At 40.4% G+C, this 20,249-nt stretch overlaps 1 protein-coding gene across 14 annotated transcripts in view; it reads right to left on the bottom strand.

Moving 5' to 3' along the window:
* rimbp2a (RIMS binding protein 2a) overlaps positions 1 to 20,249 on the bottom strand; it is an 87,985-nt gene that overhangs the window by 34,488 nt on the left and 33,248 nt on the right. For all 14 annotated transcript variants that reach the window (XM_082542402.1, XM_082542403.1, XM_082542399.1 and 11 more), the window contains one exon: positions 137 to 226. In XM_082542402.1, coding sequence (XP_082398528.1) covers positions 137 to 226 — 90 coding nt within the window. The remainder of the gene's footprint in view (positions 1 to 136; positions 227 to 20,249) is intronic.

A 20,249-nucleotide genomic window follows, 5' to 3' on the forward strand; every position in this document is an offset into this window, starting at 1 on the left:
CTGTGTGTGCGTTTCTTTTCCTGCATCGTTGATACAGAAAAAACAGATCATACCAAGCTCATTCACTGATTTCTTTCATTTTCCTGTGTGTGTACTTCCAATGCATACTTGCACAGTACATGTGTGAATTTCTCACCTGGTCATACTTGGATGCCTTCAGATGGTGGTTGATCAACTCAAGGTTCAAACGATTTTTCTCCTGCAAGGCAGCATGGAGCTTTGCTTTCTGAGAAGGAAGAGAAAGCAACAAAGAAAGAGTTGGTTGTCTTGTTCCATTATCCTCCTGCTTACAAGGAAATTTACATCTGAGTGCAAGCCACACAGCAAAACTACACCTCAAAATTATTATATAAGTGAAAGAAGCGACCTAAGCAACTTAGGTTAGCGTTGATCGCTCCCTCCATATGTATGCATCTGCGAGTGTGTGTGTGTTTGTGTGGATAATCTTTTTCTAAGATGCCGTCTGGAGGACAAAACCCACAGCTGCATACTGTCACCCTCCATTTGGTATGTGGCTTTAGGAATGGAGGGTGAAAGCTGAAAAAGATGAGGGAATGGGAAGAAAGAAAGAGAGGAAAATGGGGTGTGGGTGGGGGGTGGGGGGGTGGGGGGTAAATGAAGAAAATTGGAATTGTGAGAAAGAGCAACAGGAAGCAAGAAAATATCTGAGGGAGAAATAGGGGGAAAAAACTAAAGTGAGGAGAAAAAGATGTAACAAGGGAGTCCCAGAATGTTAGTCGAGTACTAAATAAGCAATCGTGCGCACACTGTCAGTAAAACCCTCCTAGCTAAAGACGAGATTAACTTGCAAACCACGTAAAAGGATTGAAAAGTGATGTGCAGTTCCTGTCTGCTCCCTCTACATTCAGAAGTTGTCATGCCGCTGGTGCTGCAGGTACTCAAGCATTACATAATTACGCCAGACTCAAACTAGGCCAATGCTCTCCTCCTATCACGCCGCAGCGCACTCAAGAGTGATTTTTACTGCGACTGTTCATATCCTGGCACGTAATACCACTTCACTGATACTGCTCATTGCCATTCTCAACACTACGGCATTAAAATGTGGGTAAGTATTTTATAATAGCAGCAAGGCCTTTCCTCTTTGTCTTCAAACAAAAAGCAACAGGAGTTAATGACAGGTTTTATTTTCTTGTTATGTCTAGTCAGGAAAAAGAGCAGGGCTTGTTTTTAAAAATACTGTTTCCAAATGCAACAGTTACTGTCCAGGGGAGGTTTGAAAGTAAACTTGGATTTCAGATACACTGAAACACAACCTCTATACATTTATATTCAAAACGGCAGAGCCACACTTGTAATGGTTTATGTTATGTTTACTGATATTGGGTTATTCTTTGTTTCTCCTGCATTGAAAGTACTATATTACTACTTACTACTATTATTGTGTCATTCCTCATTAGTTTCAGTTGTTCCTGTTTAACCTGGCCTCCTTGTACAGAAGTCTTGAGCTACACTTCACAACATAATTTCTTTATATGTTGCTTCCAAAGAGCCATAACTTCTTGTCATTTTTAAAGACGTCTTGAGTATCAGTTCTCCTTTTGGTATTGGCTGTGTTTTCTTTTTTGTTTGTTTATCCACTTTGAAGTTCGGTTGAATGACCTTTGAACCAATCAACCTAACTGAATAAGTCCCTCTTAGCAAGATACCAATTATTAGTAGACTGTCAAAAACGTACATGATTTGTTCGCATGTCTTTAGCTGAATCTATAAAAAAAAAAAACACAGTTTGATAGGCATAAAATAGAATTTTTGCACTAAAACTAGCTGTAAGAAAGCGTGCTGTGGAGTGTGTTCTTAGAAAAATTGCAGATCAGACATGGATTGGCCTCCCCAGATCCCAGACCTCAACTTTACTGAAGCAGTGTGGGATCATTTTGACAGAAAATGAATCCAACATCCAAAAAAGAGCTCTGGATGTCCTCTAAGAAGCCTGGAGAACTGTTCCTGAAGACTGAAGAAGAAATGACAAGAAAGTTTGCCTAAGAGAGTTTAGGCTGTGTTGACGAATAAAGGTGTTCATACCAAATATTGACTTTCCACCTTGTTAGAATTGTACAAACTGCACATGTTTGTACATTTTTCAGTGAATTACTGCCCTTATTCTCCATTTTCCTAGCAAAATATAAAGGAAACCTTTGCACAGTATTCTATTTAGTTTGAGTCAGCCTTTGTCAGATTGTGTGTGTCTACCATTTTTTGTGCTATTGTATGTTTCACTGACTTGTTCTCCATCTCATTTTTTTTGTCTTTGTTGTGCTTCTCATTTGGATTGTTTGTTACCCTTCAACAGCTTAGTATAACAACCCTCAGTCTATCTACATTCTCTTTTGTATTATGCTTAACAGCGCTAATCGCATATTGACACACCATACATCAGCGCAATATGCTCTTGTGAACCTGACTGTCACGAGTTAAAAAATGGCCAAAGCTTTGTATCACCTTCTGGAAGAGAAAAGACTGTGGAGCTCAGAGGTTTATGATCAAATTTATCAGTACAATAAATCGAGGAACTCAATAAACTCTGGACAAGAGGAGGAGAGAGAAAAACAGACAAAGTGAGGGGCCAGCCAGATTCATTCATCTCTTTGTGTGCAGGCAGAGTGACAGCCAGGGATGTCAGAGAGACACAATCAAACCAAGACCGAGATAGAGAACAGACAAGGACAGGAAGACACAGAGACTGGTGAGTGAGTTCACTTGCTGCTGTTATTGTGTAACTCATGTCGCCACATCACAGCCCTGCAGACTACAGCGTTTTTCAATGTACAGAGCCACACCTGCAGCAGCAGTTACAAATCCTCCAGCTATGCTGCTGTTAATTAAGCAGAAATGAAAAACAGGGAGATGTCAGTCTCAGTCACGCACTTCACTAAATCTCCAGGACATGGTCTTGTAGCAGACACCATAAGACAGGCGGGGAGGAGATGGACTGAATGTACAGATAACTGGAAAGAAGACAGCAATAGAAACCCTAAACTTTCTTTTGCTCAACCTTCTTTCCCATCAAGGAAAAGAAAGTTTGAAAGAAAAGACAGAGAGTAATAAAGAACCACAGAAAGAAAGAGAATGACCTTTTAAAGCCTTCTTTTTATGGGCCTCAGGAATGATGTCTGCTTCTCCACTTCCTCCCACTTACAGTGAATCACACATTCACAGCTCAGCTTAACACTCCCTAACATCTTGTATACACACAGCTAAACTGCGAAGCCAAAGGACACACACATTTTCGTGCCAATTTAAACCTCCAATATCCACAAATAAACAAAGAAATCTGGTTTGACGATATGAAGGATATGGAAATGTGGTGTACTCTTAAGAAAAAACGCAATTTAACACCACTGACATCTGTGCAGAGCAAGTGAAAGAGTAGCAGGCATGTGTGAATCTTGAAATCTGTGTTCCATATGTGCATGCAGAGAGGCTGGATTGGCTTAAGGGAGAGGCATCAATACAGCTAATGTCTAATTCACTCTGATAACTTTCTTTCTTCCTTTCCATACTGTCATTTCTCATTGCCTACCACACAACACCCACACACACTCATACAGACTCTCCCTTCCATCACCATAATTATCATTCTGTCCATAAAACCACAAATTTAGCTACTGAACCCACCTTAGCTCACGGCTGCCAGGCACCAAGGTCCTAAACTCTCAAAATGTTCTGTGCATCTATATTACTGGCTCATATCTTACTTTCTTGTTGACACTTTCTTTAGGAGCTTCATAATAGTAGAATTTCCAAAAAAAAGAACTGGCACCTGCCACAAATAAGACAAATACAGTGTATTTAAGCAATGATTCATCAAGTCACGAAAAAACAAGCTGCAGCTACATTATTTTGTTATATGGATTGCACTATTGTGTGAGTTAGACTATAAATATATCTTTACCCAGGCCCGAAGATGCCCTTTTAAGAAAATATTTATTTTCTTATTCTTTTGTTCTGCCACATTTTACTGACACAATAATGTAGGATACAGCAGAGTGGCTTAGAAGTAATCAAACTCACAGGATAATATATTAGCTATACCAGTGTAACTGCTTGTTAACAGAAATATTTAATGGCAGCGACTCATTTAGACATGTAAACATCGAGTATCAGAATGGGGAAGAAAGATGGAAGAAGTGACCATGACTGTGGCACGGTTGTTGGTGATGAGACGATATGCATATATGATAAGCATTTTAGAATTAGCAGAGTTACTGGTAACCCTCTCTGGGTTTATAGAGAATGGTCCGAAAATGAGAAAACATCCAGTGAAAATACCTTGTCGATCTGAGATTTGCCAGAATGCTTTGAGCTGAATGGAAGGCAACAGTAACCCAAATAACCACTTGTTACAACACAAAAGGCACAGGCTCACCAAAATTGGACAAAAGAATATTGGAAAAACCTTCCCTGGTCAGTTATGTCTCGATTCTTGCTCCAGCAGTTCAAGGGTCAGATTAGGTATACTGTAAACAAGATGAAAGCATGGATCCATCCAACTTTGTATTAAAAGTTCAGTTGTTGGTGGCATTATGGTGTGAAGGATAGTTTCTTGGCACACTCTGGCCCCCTTAGTACCAATTGACCATTGTTTAAAGTTCACAGCTCTCCAGAGTATTGTTGCACGTCCATCTCTTTGACCAGTGTATACCATAACCAGCAAGGTCCAGCTAATAAAATAGTCAGTGACTGTATAATTATATTTGATCTACTCAGATTCATACACACTTGAATCTAAACTGGGCTACATAGGAAAAAGAAAAATGGCAAATAAGTCCTTATGTCAATCACAGAGGACACTCAGCTGTGTTTGATGAAATAACAAATTATTTAAAAAATATTTAAGAGATTAAATTCTTCTGTTTTTTAATTAAAAAACCAATTAAGTGACATTAAATGCAGCATTCAAATATCCTTTGCAAGCTAATATAGGATTTTATGGATGTGATCTTGGATTTGCTGAATTTAGAAAAACACATTTTGGATCCTAATAGCAATATTAAATGTTGCAAAATAATACTTGAGAAAATAAGCCAGGAGATGATGCATTTCTAATGGAGAATTGATGGGGGATGAAATCATGATTGCAGAGATTTGTGGGATGGCTACTCCTGACTCTAAATAGGATTCTTGTGGGGAGAGGATTGGTGCTGTTTTCCGCAGGAGGATTGTCATTAATTAGATGTCATGGCGGAAACACTTTGTTCCACTTAACTGTGGGCGGAAAGACACACTGACAACATCTGCCGTCGTCACTGTGAGCAGCAAGTCACAAACAGAGATGTGCCCATAATAGGTAATTACTACAGACATGACCTTTTTATACAAGTAAAATGCAAAAAGAAGTTCATGGCTTAAGTTTCTGAAACTATATTCTCCTCACTGTTGACAAACATTCGTATTTGAATGTAAATTTTATACCATTTTCCCATCCAAAAGGCATATTCTCCTCTGTGTTTAAGATATATAACATTCATATCTTGCTACATTAGATTATCTCAGTCCTCTTTAAATCTTGAGATATTATAAACAGATTATTTCCTCCAGATCTCTTCATTAAACTCTGGACTGCCGTTGTGAGTGAGTGGTATAATAGGACATCTACAGTCAATGTATCTATGCATGAGTGTGTGAGAGAGATTGTTCTGTACTTGTGGTTAGTGAGTGGACAAATTGGTAATGTTATATCCTCACTGACATCTTCTGCAAGAAAATCAAGCTCACCACTGTTGAATAGTTGATGCAGTCAGGACCATGGACAGCTCCTTAGTTTTAGTAATGCAGACCAGCGCAAACGCCCTGAAAACTGACCTGGAGACTGTAAATGTTACCTTTAACTTTTTTTTTATTGATCATAATTTTAAAAACAGAACAGCTGGTTTTGCTTTTATGTACATCTTTAAGGTTAAAATGTGAAGGGTTTTAACATCTATAAATTTGAAATAACATTTATGAACTTAATTGAAGAAATATTTCAGTTTGAACTCATCCTTTAAAAACCTCTATAAGCCTGCAATTATTTAAATCACACTCCAAGTACAGTGTGTCAGTGGGCCACGTTAGACAAAAGCAAGCCACCAGTCCTTTAATATCTCACTGTAAAACAACTGTGATATGGAAGCAGGTGACAGAGTAGCATATCAGTGTGATATATGCGATCATTTATTACACAAAATGAAATCAACAAGAGTAAAATAATACAAGTGAGTAATGTGATGACTTGTAGGACTATACATGGAGTATATTTACTTACACGTCCTTGTGGGTTATGCTATGTGAGTAAGACTAAGAGGGAGTTAAGGATTCGAATTTCTAAACACGAAAAAAGATCGAGAGAGAAGAAAGAGGTGCTTTATAGCGAGACATTTTCAGCTGACTGGATGTGGCATTTTTGGTCTACCGTTCAAGGGAATTGGAGTCATTATGTCACTGAAAAGAGAGAGCAATAAGAAACAAACTTCTTCAAAGGGAAGCACATTAGACGTATCATTTGCAAACTGTGTATCCTGGTGGATTAAAAAAGGAATTTTATTCAAGTGTTTGGTTTGTTTTTGTCTGTGAGTATGTTTCAGTGTTTTGTGCACATTTTGTTGATTTGGTGGTTGGAGCGCACTGTTGGTTTTGCATGTTGACAAACTGTTAGTTGTTGCCACCTGTGCCTGTTACTGATTAGGTCCTGGTTGTGTTTTATGGCTGGCAGCACCCACTTGTATCAGAAACCCTGAGGAAAGCCTTATGCTGAAACACATCAGTTTTTTTTCTTACTTCCTTGTAGTATTTAGTACAGTATATATGTAATTGTTAGCTCTCATGAAATTCTCATTCATTATTATGATATCAGTGTGCTCACAAAGGCAGCGAAGAAGAGCGTAAACTAGGGTGTAGCAGAGTAGGATTTAAACTATACAAAAACGTATCTTTGGATATGTTATATGTAACATTTCCAATAGAAGAACTCAGTTTAGTGTTCAGAGTCAAAGATGCATATAAATCTGTTTGGTGTAATCATTCTAGTAATAAATTTATACTCTTGTATTACTTTACTTTTAACACGGCCACTGTGACTCCCGTGGTGCTGTCTACCCACTGGAAGGTCAGGGGAGCGATCCCTGCCTACTCCAGTCTGCATGCCGTATCCTTGAAGTATCCTTGGACAAGATAGTGAACTTGAGTAGCAAATGTTAGACAGCAGCTATGGAGAGATAAAAGTGCTGTCCACAGTGCACCTGAAGCACATCTGAACCAAAAGAGACCAACTAAGTCACTTCAGTGCCGATTACAAAGCACTGAGCTACAACATAACACAAAAGAGTCTAAAAGAGGACACACTCTCAAGGTTAACTTTAAGACAGTTGTACATTGACACTGTATGTCCCCACTTAAGGAATTGGTTTTGAAAAGCTGGGACATTTTGGAGGATGTATTGTATAGCATTAGCAAGCTTTACACTTCAGCATAAAAGATGATGTATAACACAGGCTTTGTCCTCTGAAGAGCTTAATAGGTGTTTGCCCTTTCGTGAGAGAATGTGTGACTTCCATCCCACTTGATCTTCAGCCAAACATTAGCTTCCTTGGCATAATGTAGTAAGTCTCAAGAGCATTTTGAGATCAGTCGTTTATAATGCAGTTAATACCGTGCATTACTTTTGGATTGGTAGGCATGACACAAAAGCAAATGCTGGGTTATAACTGTGCAGTCCATTCACAACAAATGATTTGCGTTAACATTTAATACGTAGTAGTGTTTATGTGTGTTTATTTTATTTGTAAACTCTGCCCTTCCGATGACAACCGCAACCTTCTGCATCGCAGATTGACTTAATATTGTTTCCCTTAGCATGGAATGTTGTTTTAGCAACTATACCATAATGTCATTTTTAAAAGACACTGTAAAGATGTCAGTTTTTAATGTCAGTTTCAAAGCATTTTCAGCTGATTTCTCTAACCTGTACTGCTGATTATGCAGCTACAAGTGCCTCATTCATAAAACATAATTGAGTGGCCAATCTAGTTTTGAGAGTAGTGTGTGTTTGGTTAAAACCCGTGTGTACATGTGAGCAGTCATAATAGAACGTCACACAAGACCTATGAGGTCATCTCTTTTATTTGCAAACTGTGGACACAGATGGCATGGGGTAATACCAATACAGTGAAGCGTGAGCTGAAGTGTGTGCGTGTGTGTGTGTGTGTGTGCATGCAAGCATGAATGAGTTGCATAACTAGCATCTCCAGGCATATATTAGCCTTAAGCCCTTCTGCGCCCACTGTGTCACAGAGCAGACCTTTCAACTGAATCCCACGCATTTACAACCCCTCGAAATAGCTCATGTAGTTAGAATACCTCATATGATGAACACGCTCCGTCACTTTAATACAGCAAGTTGTCCTAACATACGATACAGTAACAATCTGGGGAATTTTCACACACATGTAAATAAAGGCTTGAAAAAAAGGTCTGCACATGAATTATGTGACTCACTCCTGCACATCTGTAGCCTATATGTAGTCCCAGACTTTTAAATTTAACACAAAAAGCTCCACTTCAGTTCAATGTGGCAACCAAATTTTATGCACATTTACAACCCTCTTGGAGAGAAGAAATCACAGTACAGTCTTTTGCATTTAGTAAAATCGCACATATACAGATTCTTCTTGAATGTGTAGTTTAACGTTTTGCTCGCCTTCTAAGCAGAAATCAAACAGCTACCATATCAGCAGGACCAAGAGCAGGAGACCATCCGTGGTTTTATTCAGTGAAAAAACCAGAGGAGAGGCAGGGAGAGGCCGGCGCTACAGTCAGAAGAGATTAACTTCTCCTTCACGTAGCAAAACATCCTCACTCACGTCACCCTTCAAGCTACTTTGCCACTTCTCTCCTTACTCCTTGAGCTCAGCTAAGATAATACTGTAAACTGTAGTATTTGCACTTGTTTATTTGTGTTACGGTGCTTGCTTTTGACTCAGCAGCAAACCGGAGTTGACTTTTTCACGTCAGACATCTCAAAGTTTCAAGCCTGAGGCAAGGTAACAAGTAGCTACAGCTGTTCCCCAGCAGGGGCACACTTCCCCAAATTTGCAGCAGCTATCAGGCCCCTCTTCTGTCAAACCAGCTCCCAGATCAGATTTAAGAAACAGACACTCTCTCTACTTTTAAGACTAGGCTTAAAACCTCCCTTTTTGATATAGCACATAACCAGGGCTGGATCAGGTAACCCTGAACCATCCCTTTGTTACGCTGCAATAGGCTCAGGCTGCTGTGGGAACGTCCCATGATGCACTGCGCATTTCTTCTTCACCTCTTTCCACTTTTTGTGTGTTTACACCTGTTTCTCTCTGTTCTCCTCTCCCCAGCACACCCCAGAGGTTTCTTTCTGTTAAAAGGGAGTTTTTCCCTTCCTACTGTCGCCAAGTGCTTGCTGACAGGGGGCCGTCTGATTGTTGGGGTTGTTTCTATTGTAGGGTCTTTACCCTACAATAGAAACTGCCTTGAGGCAACTTTTGTTGTGAATCGGCGCTATATACAAATAACTAGATTGAATTGAACTGAACAAGCTACATTCTCCTAAATGAAATAATTTTCAGTAGTTTTACTTTTCTTTACTTTTAACACATTTAACCAACCAAAACTGTGACAGATGCTACAACTGTGTATTACTACAAAATGATAAAGACACTTTGGGCACAGACAGCTTGCACTTGTTTTAGCTATAAGCATGCTGAACATAAAGAGACAGAGTGTCAGAAAAATGTGTTTGGTAACATTTGATGTAAGTATGTTTTAAGCTTTAATATTATACTAATTATGACCCCATTCTGGTCACAAAAGCTCTTAAATCATCAGGTGGAGAACCAGAAAGTAAGAATATGCAAAGGGTCCTGTAATGTAAGTAAGAGTAGCAGCCATGGCTTCCACCAAGCGCTCACCAAAAATAGGTATCAGAAGCACAAACTGGAATATAATATAAAAAGCATTCAGTCTGAAAATGATCTTAACAGGGCGAGGAAAAAAGAGTGAGCCCAGATGTGCAAACTTGAAAATGCACAGCCCTCCAGGGAAAACTCTGGCTTCCCTTAAGAGTACAAATGCCCCACAGGAAACATTAAGGCATGGGAGTGTAAACACTGAAGTGTGTGTCTGTGTGGTATGTGGAAAAATGTGGAAGCAGGCAGTAAGAGTGAAATCAGGCCCGACTGACATGGGCAGTAAGGCTTCAAGTCACACTTATGACATAACACATTTGATGTGAGCACGACCTATTGTTCCCTCCAGCCACGCAGAGAATATCAGAGGGTTGGAAAATAAGTTCGGAGGAACGTCAGTGTAATGCTAATGAGGAGCCCAGGAGCTGGTTAGGGATTACATGTGCTTGGATGGAACTTAATGCTCACATAATGCTTGGGTGGACCTTCATGTTCAGAATAGAAAAGTGCATGCGCGCGCACACACACACACACACACACACACACACACACACACACACACAGACAAGCCAGCACATAACTCCTCAACCAAATTTAAAAAACTTGCTCACATATACACACACACTAAGCAACGAGGCGAAGCATGCACATACCCAATACCCACAGACACACACTCACATGACCCCAATCTGCAGCAGAACATACCACATAAATGCTAAATAATTTAGATCTGACCCCATTATGCAGTTGCTAAAATGTACAGTACGCTTAAAATACATTAGCAGAGCCTCACCACAGGTTTCTTCACCAATGTTTCAACCATAAACCCCTTACACATGCAATATATTTGTAAATGCATGCACTGTGAGTATATATAAGGTACATATCCAGTGGCAAATAGTGCAAAGCATTTTTATACTCATCAGGAGACACTTTGAAATCATCCAAAGCACTTTTATGAGTTATATTAGTGCATGCTTCTTTCCATTGTCACTACAGCTTCAAATTGATTATAATACTTTTGTTTTTAACCTATCTGCCACTGTGCACTGAAGCTCTTGAGTACAATTGAGAACAGAGTATGCTGCAGAGCCAGCCTCAAAAGTTGGTTTTTAAAATAATGAGAGATCAAGCGTTAAGCTGACTTGACTACTTAACTTTGGAAAGATACTTAGCAGCGTTTCTGTGACTGATTAACGTTTGTCAGCAATTCATTTTTGTAGCCTTTGTGTTGGTTATTATTTAGGTTATAGTTCTTTATTTGTAAATTGCAATTAAAGTAACGAATTATATCTAAATCTTTTCATAGTGCAGGTATAGACTTAGTCTGTCTCTTATATTAGCAGTGTGTGAGCCACCAGATGGTTGATTTTGTGAGCAGAGCAACAAAAGAGCTGCAGTGCAGCATGGGACAAAGAATTAGCGCTGCTGCCGCTACATTTAGCCTTTAAACAAAACATGCAAAGCAGCACTTAAAACTCCCCTGGACTTCTGCCTTGTCACAGCTGTTTCAGAGTGTGCGATGAAAAAAAAAAAATCTAACAACACTCACATCTGAGCAAAAACCGCACATCTGGTTCCCAGCGCTGAGTTATAAAAATGTTCTTGGGGCTTTGATTTTACTGCATAACAACAGACTGATTTGCATCCGCTGGTTTCTCCAGAAATAGATTTAGGATTCAATGACAAAAGTATAGTTTTACAACTGCTACTGTAACACAGTGTGGTAGATGTGACCGCGTCTTAAGTCTCTACTGAGCAGGACTCAGTGTCACAGAGCAATAGGTGACACTTACAGAAGCACAGGTCCTGTCATGTCATCTATGTCCAAACAGGAGCGCCTGTCTGACATTGTGTACTCCTCTATCCCTCCTTCCTCCTTCCAGGTGCCCTTGATGTTCAGTTCACTGAAGGTTTCTGTCCTATGTTTAATCATTCAAGCCTTCCCAGACACACGACACTAGGGACTAAATGAAAGGGAGAAGAAGAATGGCTGAGAGACAAAAAATGCAGCAGTGATAGAGGAGCAAGACAGGAGATATTTGGAGTGTAAAAAAGAACTTTTGAGGGTGTTAAAATATTACATACTTATATTAGAAGGAAGGTGAAATTTAGTTAAAAACTGCAATCAGTATCTGATTTTTTTGTTAATCAAAGCTAACCTTACCTAAATAGGTATTGTTTAGGTAATAGAACTTAGCCTTTATTGGACAGTGAAAGCCAAGCGGGACAGGGAAGCATGGAGAGAGATATGCCACAGAGGGCCGTGGGTCAGACTCAAACCCGGGCCACTGCTCATGCGGGATGTGATTGCCTGCTCACCTACTGACATATACTGGCACCCAATAGTAACGACATTTAACAGCTGTAACTCACTAAGGAAGTTAAGGAAATTGGGCAGTCTGCCTAATACTACTCATCATGTTACACAACTAATTGATTGACTGATTGATTGATTGAAAGGCTTTGGAATTCAATAGGAGCAGTTGGTACAGCTTAAGCATAATCAAGTCGGTATTAAGAGGAAGAGAGACGACAGACTGGGAGAGAGGCGTATAATCAAAAGAGAAAGCAGCCTGAACACAGCGAGAAAGGTGGGGGAAAAACTTAGAGGGGACAGTGGGGGGACTGTTAGTGATGTGGAATTAACAGGCTTTTATCGGCATGTTCCTTTGCCAAAGGGCTCACCTAGCCTGACAGTGTCACGCTGGGATTATGTACCAATACAGAACCAAATTTTTTTGAAAGAGAACCTCAAGCTGCAACCCTTTCCTACAAATATGCTAAAAATATGAACAGCATTGTATAACTTGGCTCAGAGTCCCAGAAGCTTTTAGAAATATTATCCAGCGGACATCTACACGTGTCCTTAAGTGATTCTCAGTTACAGTGATATAGATTTCAACAGGTCCAGCAGTAAATCTTGACTACCTGGAAAAACAACTAAAAACACATTTGTTTTACTACCTGATGATGTAAACAGAGTGCACACACTGACGCTCAGTGAGTTAGTTAGAAAGCAGCTAAAGCGAATCGCTGCTCAAGTGCAAATCTGCACCTACTTATTCCATGAGATGGGATATAACTTTTAAAAAAAGAAGCAAATACGCACCATGCATGACAACATAAATCAAGCACTACTCATTATTTTGTTTATTTGACTGTCTGTATTTAGACTTCAGAGACATCCATTTTCCACTGTGATATTAGCTCTTTCTCCCCTCACTTTCCTCCACTGCCCCACCCTCCTGCCTCTGCAGTACTCTGTGTCTTTCCTTTATCATAACTTCTATGTATCTTGAAATGCTGCCCACAAACGCTCCTTTATTGTTTTTATCTCCGTCATCCTCCCACCACCACCACCACCACCACCACCCGCTGGCTGGGTGACAACACATACGCTACCAATCAATACAGCGCTCACTCGCATTCGGGGCATGTGCAGGTACACATGTTGCATGAACACACACAACATGGATAGGAGTGTGGTGACGGTTTATGCGGTTGCTATAGAAACTGCTCTCTTTCAGGTATGGCGTGTCAAGATGAAAAAAGTAGCAATGAACTATCACATGCAACATATCTTATGCCCTGAGAGTCTGCACACAAGCACTGCAAACAAAAGCCTTCCATACTGAGGATGCACATTAAGATACACAGCTGTAAGATATGAAATATGCATGACAAAAAACACACTGAAGACAGACAGAATATCATGTGGATTTCCAGTAATCCAGGCTCTTCATTTATAATAAAGTGAAATTGTGCACAAGTATGTATTTAAAGACATGTAGTCTAGAATAAATTTGATTGTATGTCACGTCTGCTGGCATACGCTGTTTTACTCTCTTAGTAGATGCATAAAAATTGATATGTGCTGCCACACCCCTCCAAGGCTGTGACTATAGGGATTATTGCAGAGCCTGTATGTCTGGAGGAACATTTTGATTAGTCAAGGAGGCTGTCTTTTGGCTGCCAGACTCCCTGATTATCTCGAGAGAAGAGCAGGAGAGAAAATCAGTTGTAAGACTGAAAACACATGTTTCATTTCCCCTGCCTTCTTTCCTCTATCTCTCTCCTTCTTGCCCTCTGGCATCCAACTGAACGTCGGTTGGCAACGCCGACCAGCCTGCCGCATGAAGATGAAGAAGGAGAAGGAGAAGAAAACAGGGAGGAATAGTGCAAAAAGCAAAAAAGCAAGGCATTCGTATCCTCACAGGGAACAGAAAAGGCAAAATTACTGTACACAGAGAACAAAAGTGATGCCAAATGTATAAAACAAAATGCAGTAAAGTAAAACTGTAAAGCTAACAGTACACTATTCGTCCACTGGTGTCTCACCCACCCACACAACCATATATTCAAACATATGCAAGACGAAGGTATATAACACACTCACTTGTTCTTAATATGCACATACAGGTTCGAACACATTTCCTGAAGAGGTATTTCAATATTTGCTAAGTAGCTGGTAGTGTAGTGATAGCTCTCATGTCTGAGAGCTGTCTCATGGCTCAAATCTCTGCTCTGTGAATTTAACACAACTGTCAAGTTTTCGTATCGTGAAACAATTCCAAGGCGATTAAAAGAAGCATTGCGCTTTCCATTAAGTTTTTATTTCCAGTCATATTGTCATCATATTTAACTTTTACCATAACTTTTGCATAACCGTTCCCATTCATTAGGCAGATGAATGCCTAATGAATGGGAATAACCCTAACCCTTACAACCTACATGGCAGAGCAGTCACACCAGTGCTCACTAAACATGCCACTTATTTTTGAAGATTTCATGCATAAAAGAGAAGTGCTTCATGTATTATGAGGTGAATAAATTTAAATACTACCCTCACTTAAAGTCTACCCTCACTGCCATAAACCAGTGGCCAAAATAAAAGAAACGCCACTCAGTAGTGGTGTAGTTCAATAACCCCTTAATCTACAACCTTCCAGAAAGCCAGACGAAATAACACCTCTCTCAAACATTTATAGCCTCTACGAAGGCGGAATTTATTGCAAGATTATTTTATTAGACTGCAGACCATTTAGCCACTATAGTGTATATAGTAGATCACTTTGCCAAGCACTCACAGACACACCAAGACCTTTAGTGAGAGACTTTTGCTCATGTGAATAAACAACCAGCAGAGCGCAAACGTGAGTCAGTCATGAGTGGGTTAATATTCTTCACCAACACCTGGCAACCTCTCAGCAGGCAGCAACCAGGAAAAGCTCAGGTTACCGGAACTGACAACGCCAAAGCACAGACACACACACACACACACACACACAGACACACACACACACCGAAAATCAAATTTGTAGCACCACCTATTTCTGTTTATCTGGCTTCCCGCATTTCCAAGTGTCTATACATCTTGTTTTACACACATTTCTTACATAAGCACACAATGAGAGGAGGATTTATTCATTATTTAACATTTGACAGCAGTCACAAGGCAGCAGCACTCCTTCAGAAATCCATGCAAACACACATGCACACAATATCCTTATCATGCACTAAGCACACAATTAGACCATACACTGTAACCCCACCCCTCACCCCTCCATACACACCCACACATCTCCAAACAGGTGGCTCTGCCTCAGCCAGGAAACCGGGAAGCTGGTTGTTGCTTTCTTCTCATTACATCCCAAAAGAGACAAAATGTACAAATCCTCCCCTCCTCTCCGTCTCCCTGTGCACATCTGTCTCCTCCTGCAGCCACTGCACAGACAGGTTTTCCCCAGCTGCTTGGCTAAGCTAACCCTGAGCACTATATATAGGACTCAGCAGAGCCAAATCAGACACAAAAACACTCGAGCCGGTGATGCGGAGACAAACAGCAGCACTGAAGAGGAAGCAGAGTGGTGATAAAGGCTTTGTATTTACCGTTCGCGCCGGCTTAGCACAGGAGCATCTTTACTGAGGTGTCGCTTACTCCTTCTTCATCCTTGCTCTGATCTCCTCCCTTCTTCCGCGCTCTGTATGGGTGGGGAATTGTCAAACGGCTGCAGCAGCGGCAGCGGCAGCATCAGTAGCAGCTCTGGGGCCTCTCTCTCTCTCTTTTACTCTCTTTCCTCCGCCCCCTCTCCACACACTCTCTTTCCTAGCCTCCCGTTCCTCTCACTCTCTCACCCCACCCCCAAAGACCCTCCTTCTTAACAACCTTCCTCCATCATTTTCTCCTTTTCTCTCCTGCGTTCTCTCCCCCCGTTCTCCCTGGACCTGCATGTGTTTGCGGCGAGCTGCACAATTCCACTCTGTTGAATAAAAATCAACACCGCTACAGCCTTCGGTTACATCAGGAGTCCACGGAGGAAAGGTGTCACTGGCAATTGGAATATGAACAACCAAATAGACCTCATCTCTGCTTCTCCCAATTTCATGTCTTAAGTCGTGGCACTAATTTAACAAGGTCTTGACTGATGCTGCTTTTTCTCATTTCGCCTTTTCTGCTAAGATACACATCTAATAAACGTTTATGGCATTAATAAATGAGGCGTAGCGTTAGCTGGCAGGTTTTGTAGTTATGGCTGTGCAGGAGCCTGTGTATAATATTTATACATTAAATTACAGGAGTTTTATTGTTTGTTTTTACAGTATTCTAGTAGGATTTATGTCTCACTGTGTCTTTAAGTGGTGCTCTGCACTCTTATGGTCACAGGTTATATGTATATAAAAATCTTCTGGAGAAGTGATACCAATGTGTAATTCCTTTCTAATTGCCAGTGGGGGACAACTTTACGGTTGCAAAATACCTATGATTGCATAAAGTCTATGAGAAAACTACTCCACTTCTCACTTGAATGTTGTCCTTGGTGTACGCTTTCCTGGTGGGTTTATGATTTTAGTCTCTAGTTTCAACTCTTACTGGTGTACTGGTTGCAAAGTTTCAGCCGCATTAAAAATCCAAGAGGGCTATAAAGTAGGCTATGCTTTGAGTAGCTGCTTTATGAGCATGCTGTGTAGTGTCCCTTTGTTTCTCAGATCACCCACCCTTTGCCCCTTCAGAGCACCAAGGAAGCAGATCTGAAAAGCTTCAAGATGGGCACTAACCAATGACTGGCATCACAGTGGCTACATATGAGAAAAGCTGGCCAAAGACACAAAAGCATCTGAACAATGATGCAATCAAGAACAACCAGACATCCCAATGTTTCCAATATTCCTATCTTGTAACATCACTGTCTATAAATATCTCCTAAACTATGTCCAGATCAATCTGGAACAATGAGGGAGCCCCTGCTCAGGGCAGCTACACACACTAGGGGTTTGACCTGACCAGTCACCCAGCACATTTTGCCCCCCCCCCCCCCCCCCCCCCCCCCTTATTGATGCTGGCAACTTTTCCAACTTTAGCCAGAGGCAATAATGCTGTGTGCGTTGTGATCAACTCACAGATTCTTATAAACCTTGCGGAGGTTTTAGCAAGAGTTTAATCATTTACAAACAAGTGAGAATTTATCTATTTGCATTGTTAATGAACTACAATAAATAAAAGAACTGATATAGTTTGACATCTTCCAATTTACAACTTATTACACAACTTCCCGAGTTCTTAATAACTTGTAGCCAAAAATGTGGCAGAAAAAGAAAGAAATAATACAATAACTAATATTTTGTGAGAAACACTGTAATCATTACAGCTATCACGGCTGAAAATCAATTGTATCAACCCTGTCACAATGACCAATGGCTTATTCATAATCAAGTATACCAAACATATTTCACAGCGGTGTTTTTAGGCTGCAGAGAGTGAATGTTTCACAGGATCATTACTCCACATTCGTGGGCTGACACGTTGCCTGCTGAGATGCACAGACTGTATATAAAAGATGGGTCTGGATTCCAGGTCTGAAAAATGAAGCCAACATGAAAGTGCCTAAAACGTGCTTTCTTTCTAAAGGCCAACAGGGAATGACTCCTGCAGCTGCAAAAGGAAGTCGCATTATGTAGAAGTCTGAAGTCACGAGTTTTATCATATAAACTAATGTTGCTTTGTTTTTTCAGTTTTATGAGCGTTCCAAGTGCGATGTAGTTTCAAAGATTTGGACTTTAACTGCACTACTTATATTGTTGTAATAGTTATACTGACATAAACCTTCTATGATGTGCATGTGTGAATGTGGGTATGCCAATGTTAACCCCTAAAATTATTTAATCCAGTTAAGGTGATTTTTTCCTTCTAATGCAGCAGAATTTAGTTTCCTGTGTCACTAATGGATGAAATCACAAACCAACTCAGCCTTGCCTCTCAAACTTTGTCTCCAAACTGCTCAGCCTGAGCTGTCCTTCTGATGTCCTCATTTCTAATCCTGTCCCTTCTGATCACTCCTGCATCTTCAACCCTGCCACCTCCAGCTCCACCTCCTGTGTTTTAGTCAGTGTCACACTTTCAAAGCCATAGCTTATAGCAGGTATATATTATATAAGAGACAGAGTGCCATTTGGTTGGAACCAAAGGTCAAATGTGTTCGCTCGTATCTGGATATTTGAATCTGTTCTTGTATATGTTGTAATTATGTTGTATTCTTGGCACCATAGGGAAATGACATGACATTGACATCAACTGACACTGGTTTTATCATTTAAAAATTATTAGGTCATGAGCTAGAAAGCAACTCATCTGAAATTTTGTCTGGAAGGAACTGTCAGAAGATGTCTCAATTCGATCGTGGCCAGGCACGGCCCGCCCTGATTTACATCATATCTGCTTAGATTAGCACAAACATGAAGCTGCACAGGCCAGGCCTGTGGCGTCAGTCAACCTCTCTGCCTGGGTGTGGACACTGAGAAGGTGTGTGTATGTGAGTTTGTGCTTGCGTCTACGTTGCACTGAGCTGTTCTCTCTCCATTATCAGATCTTTTTCAAGACACTGTGAACGACGCCACAGAAAATAGCCATTAAAGTCGAATAACAGATTTTTAAAACTGTTTAAATTCATCATTAAAACTCATCCCACAGGTTTTAGAGGTCAATGTGGTGCGACCTGTTGGTTTTGTTGTTCTCTTTCTACTGTTTCTCCTACAGGGTAAATCTCAGTGTGCTCTGCTTTAACTCTCAGCAGTTTTACGTAGGTAAAAAAAGGCAAGGGGATGAACTGGGGGGGGGGGGGGGGGGGGGTAATGTAGTTACACAGGAATATCTTAGAGAACACACCTGGGATGAATTGAGTTGGAGAGAAAGAGTAAAACACATCTTGTTAAATGTCAGCTGATACAACAACCTTGTGAGTCAAAACAGTGTGAGAAAGTGGGTGGTGATAGTGTTATTCCTGCTGAGTTGTGAAGTTAATTTCAGCATACTGTTCTATTGTTAACCTCGTTTTATTCGTGTGTCATTGATTGGAAGAACTTAAGATACAGATTGTGAGGTCAGGTAAAGCAACACAGCCATTTAGGATTATTGATTAGCCGTTGCTCCTCTTTGCACCGGCACAACTCATATCATTGTGAGGCCTCTCATCTTAGTTGGCCAGCTGCTAGCAGTACACAATTGTTGCCATAGGGATGGTGTCCAGGGAGACAGCTGTGGCCTTTTAGCAGCAGCCACACAACAGACAGAAGGTCATTCCTCACCGAGGGAACCTTTCTCCAACTGTCCATCACAGATTGTTTCCAGGCAACAGGTCAAAAGCCCTTTTTTTTCTTCCTTCTTCCATCTTCGCAGTGTTTCCTCTTGCCATTTAGGAAGCAAAATAACCAATTAAATTCAAGAAAAAGCAGACACATGGGAATATAACTAATAAGCAGGCAATGAAATTAAGTTTCAGCATCACAGCAAAGATTCAATTAAAAACTTTGAAATAGTAGCTTATATAACTTCCTGGTACCCTGGTCTCACACCTCCCTATAATATATTAGCACCTTTTTAAATTGACATGGGGCAAACATGTTAGCAAACTGTTTCCTTTTTCTCATCCAGTTAATACTGACCCAACATGAGCATTTAAGCTCTCCCTATTAGTCCTGAGTCTTCATGTAGTAACAGACTGACTCCACACCAAAAAGACCCATGAAGCCATGCTGGCCCAAATAAAAATAATTTAAAATGTTAAAAAAAATGTAAATATTTTCTCAGTTTATTATAATCCGAAGTAAATTGTATGCTATTGTTACCTTGGGAATATGTGATTATATACTTTATGCATTTAGGTATGCAGACATCGTCGAGATGACCTATTCAAGTTCAAACCCAGCATCAGAATGGGGAAGAAAGAATTTAAGTAAGAAACTCCTGATCTACTGAGATTTCTGAAAAACAAGCAACTGTTGGGTTTACAGAAAATGGTCTGAAAAAGAGAATGT

This window comes from Aulonocara stuartgranti (genome assembly GCF_965226115.1).
Source record: "Aulonocara stuartgranti genome assembly, chromosome: 7".
NCBI classification, from domain to species: Eukaryota; Metazoa; Chordata; class Actinopteri; order Cichliformes; family Cichlidae; genus Aulonocara; species Aulonocara stuartgranti.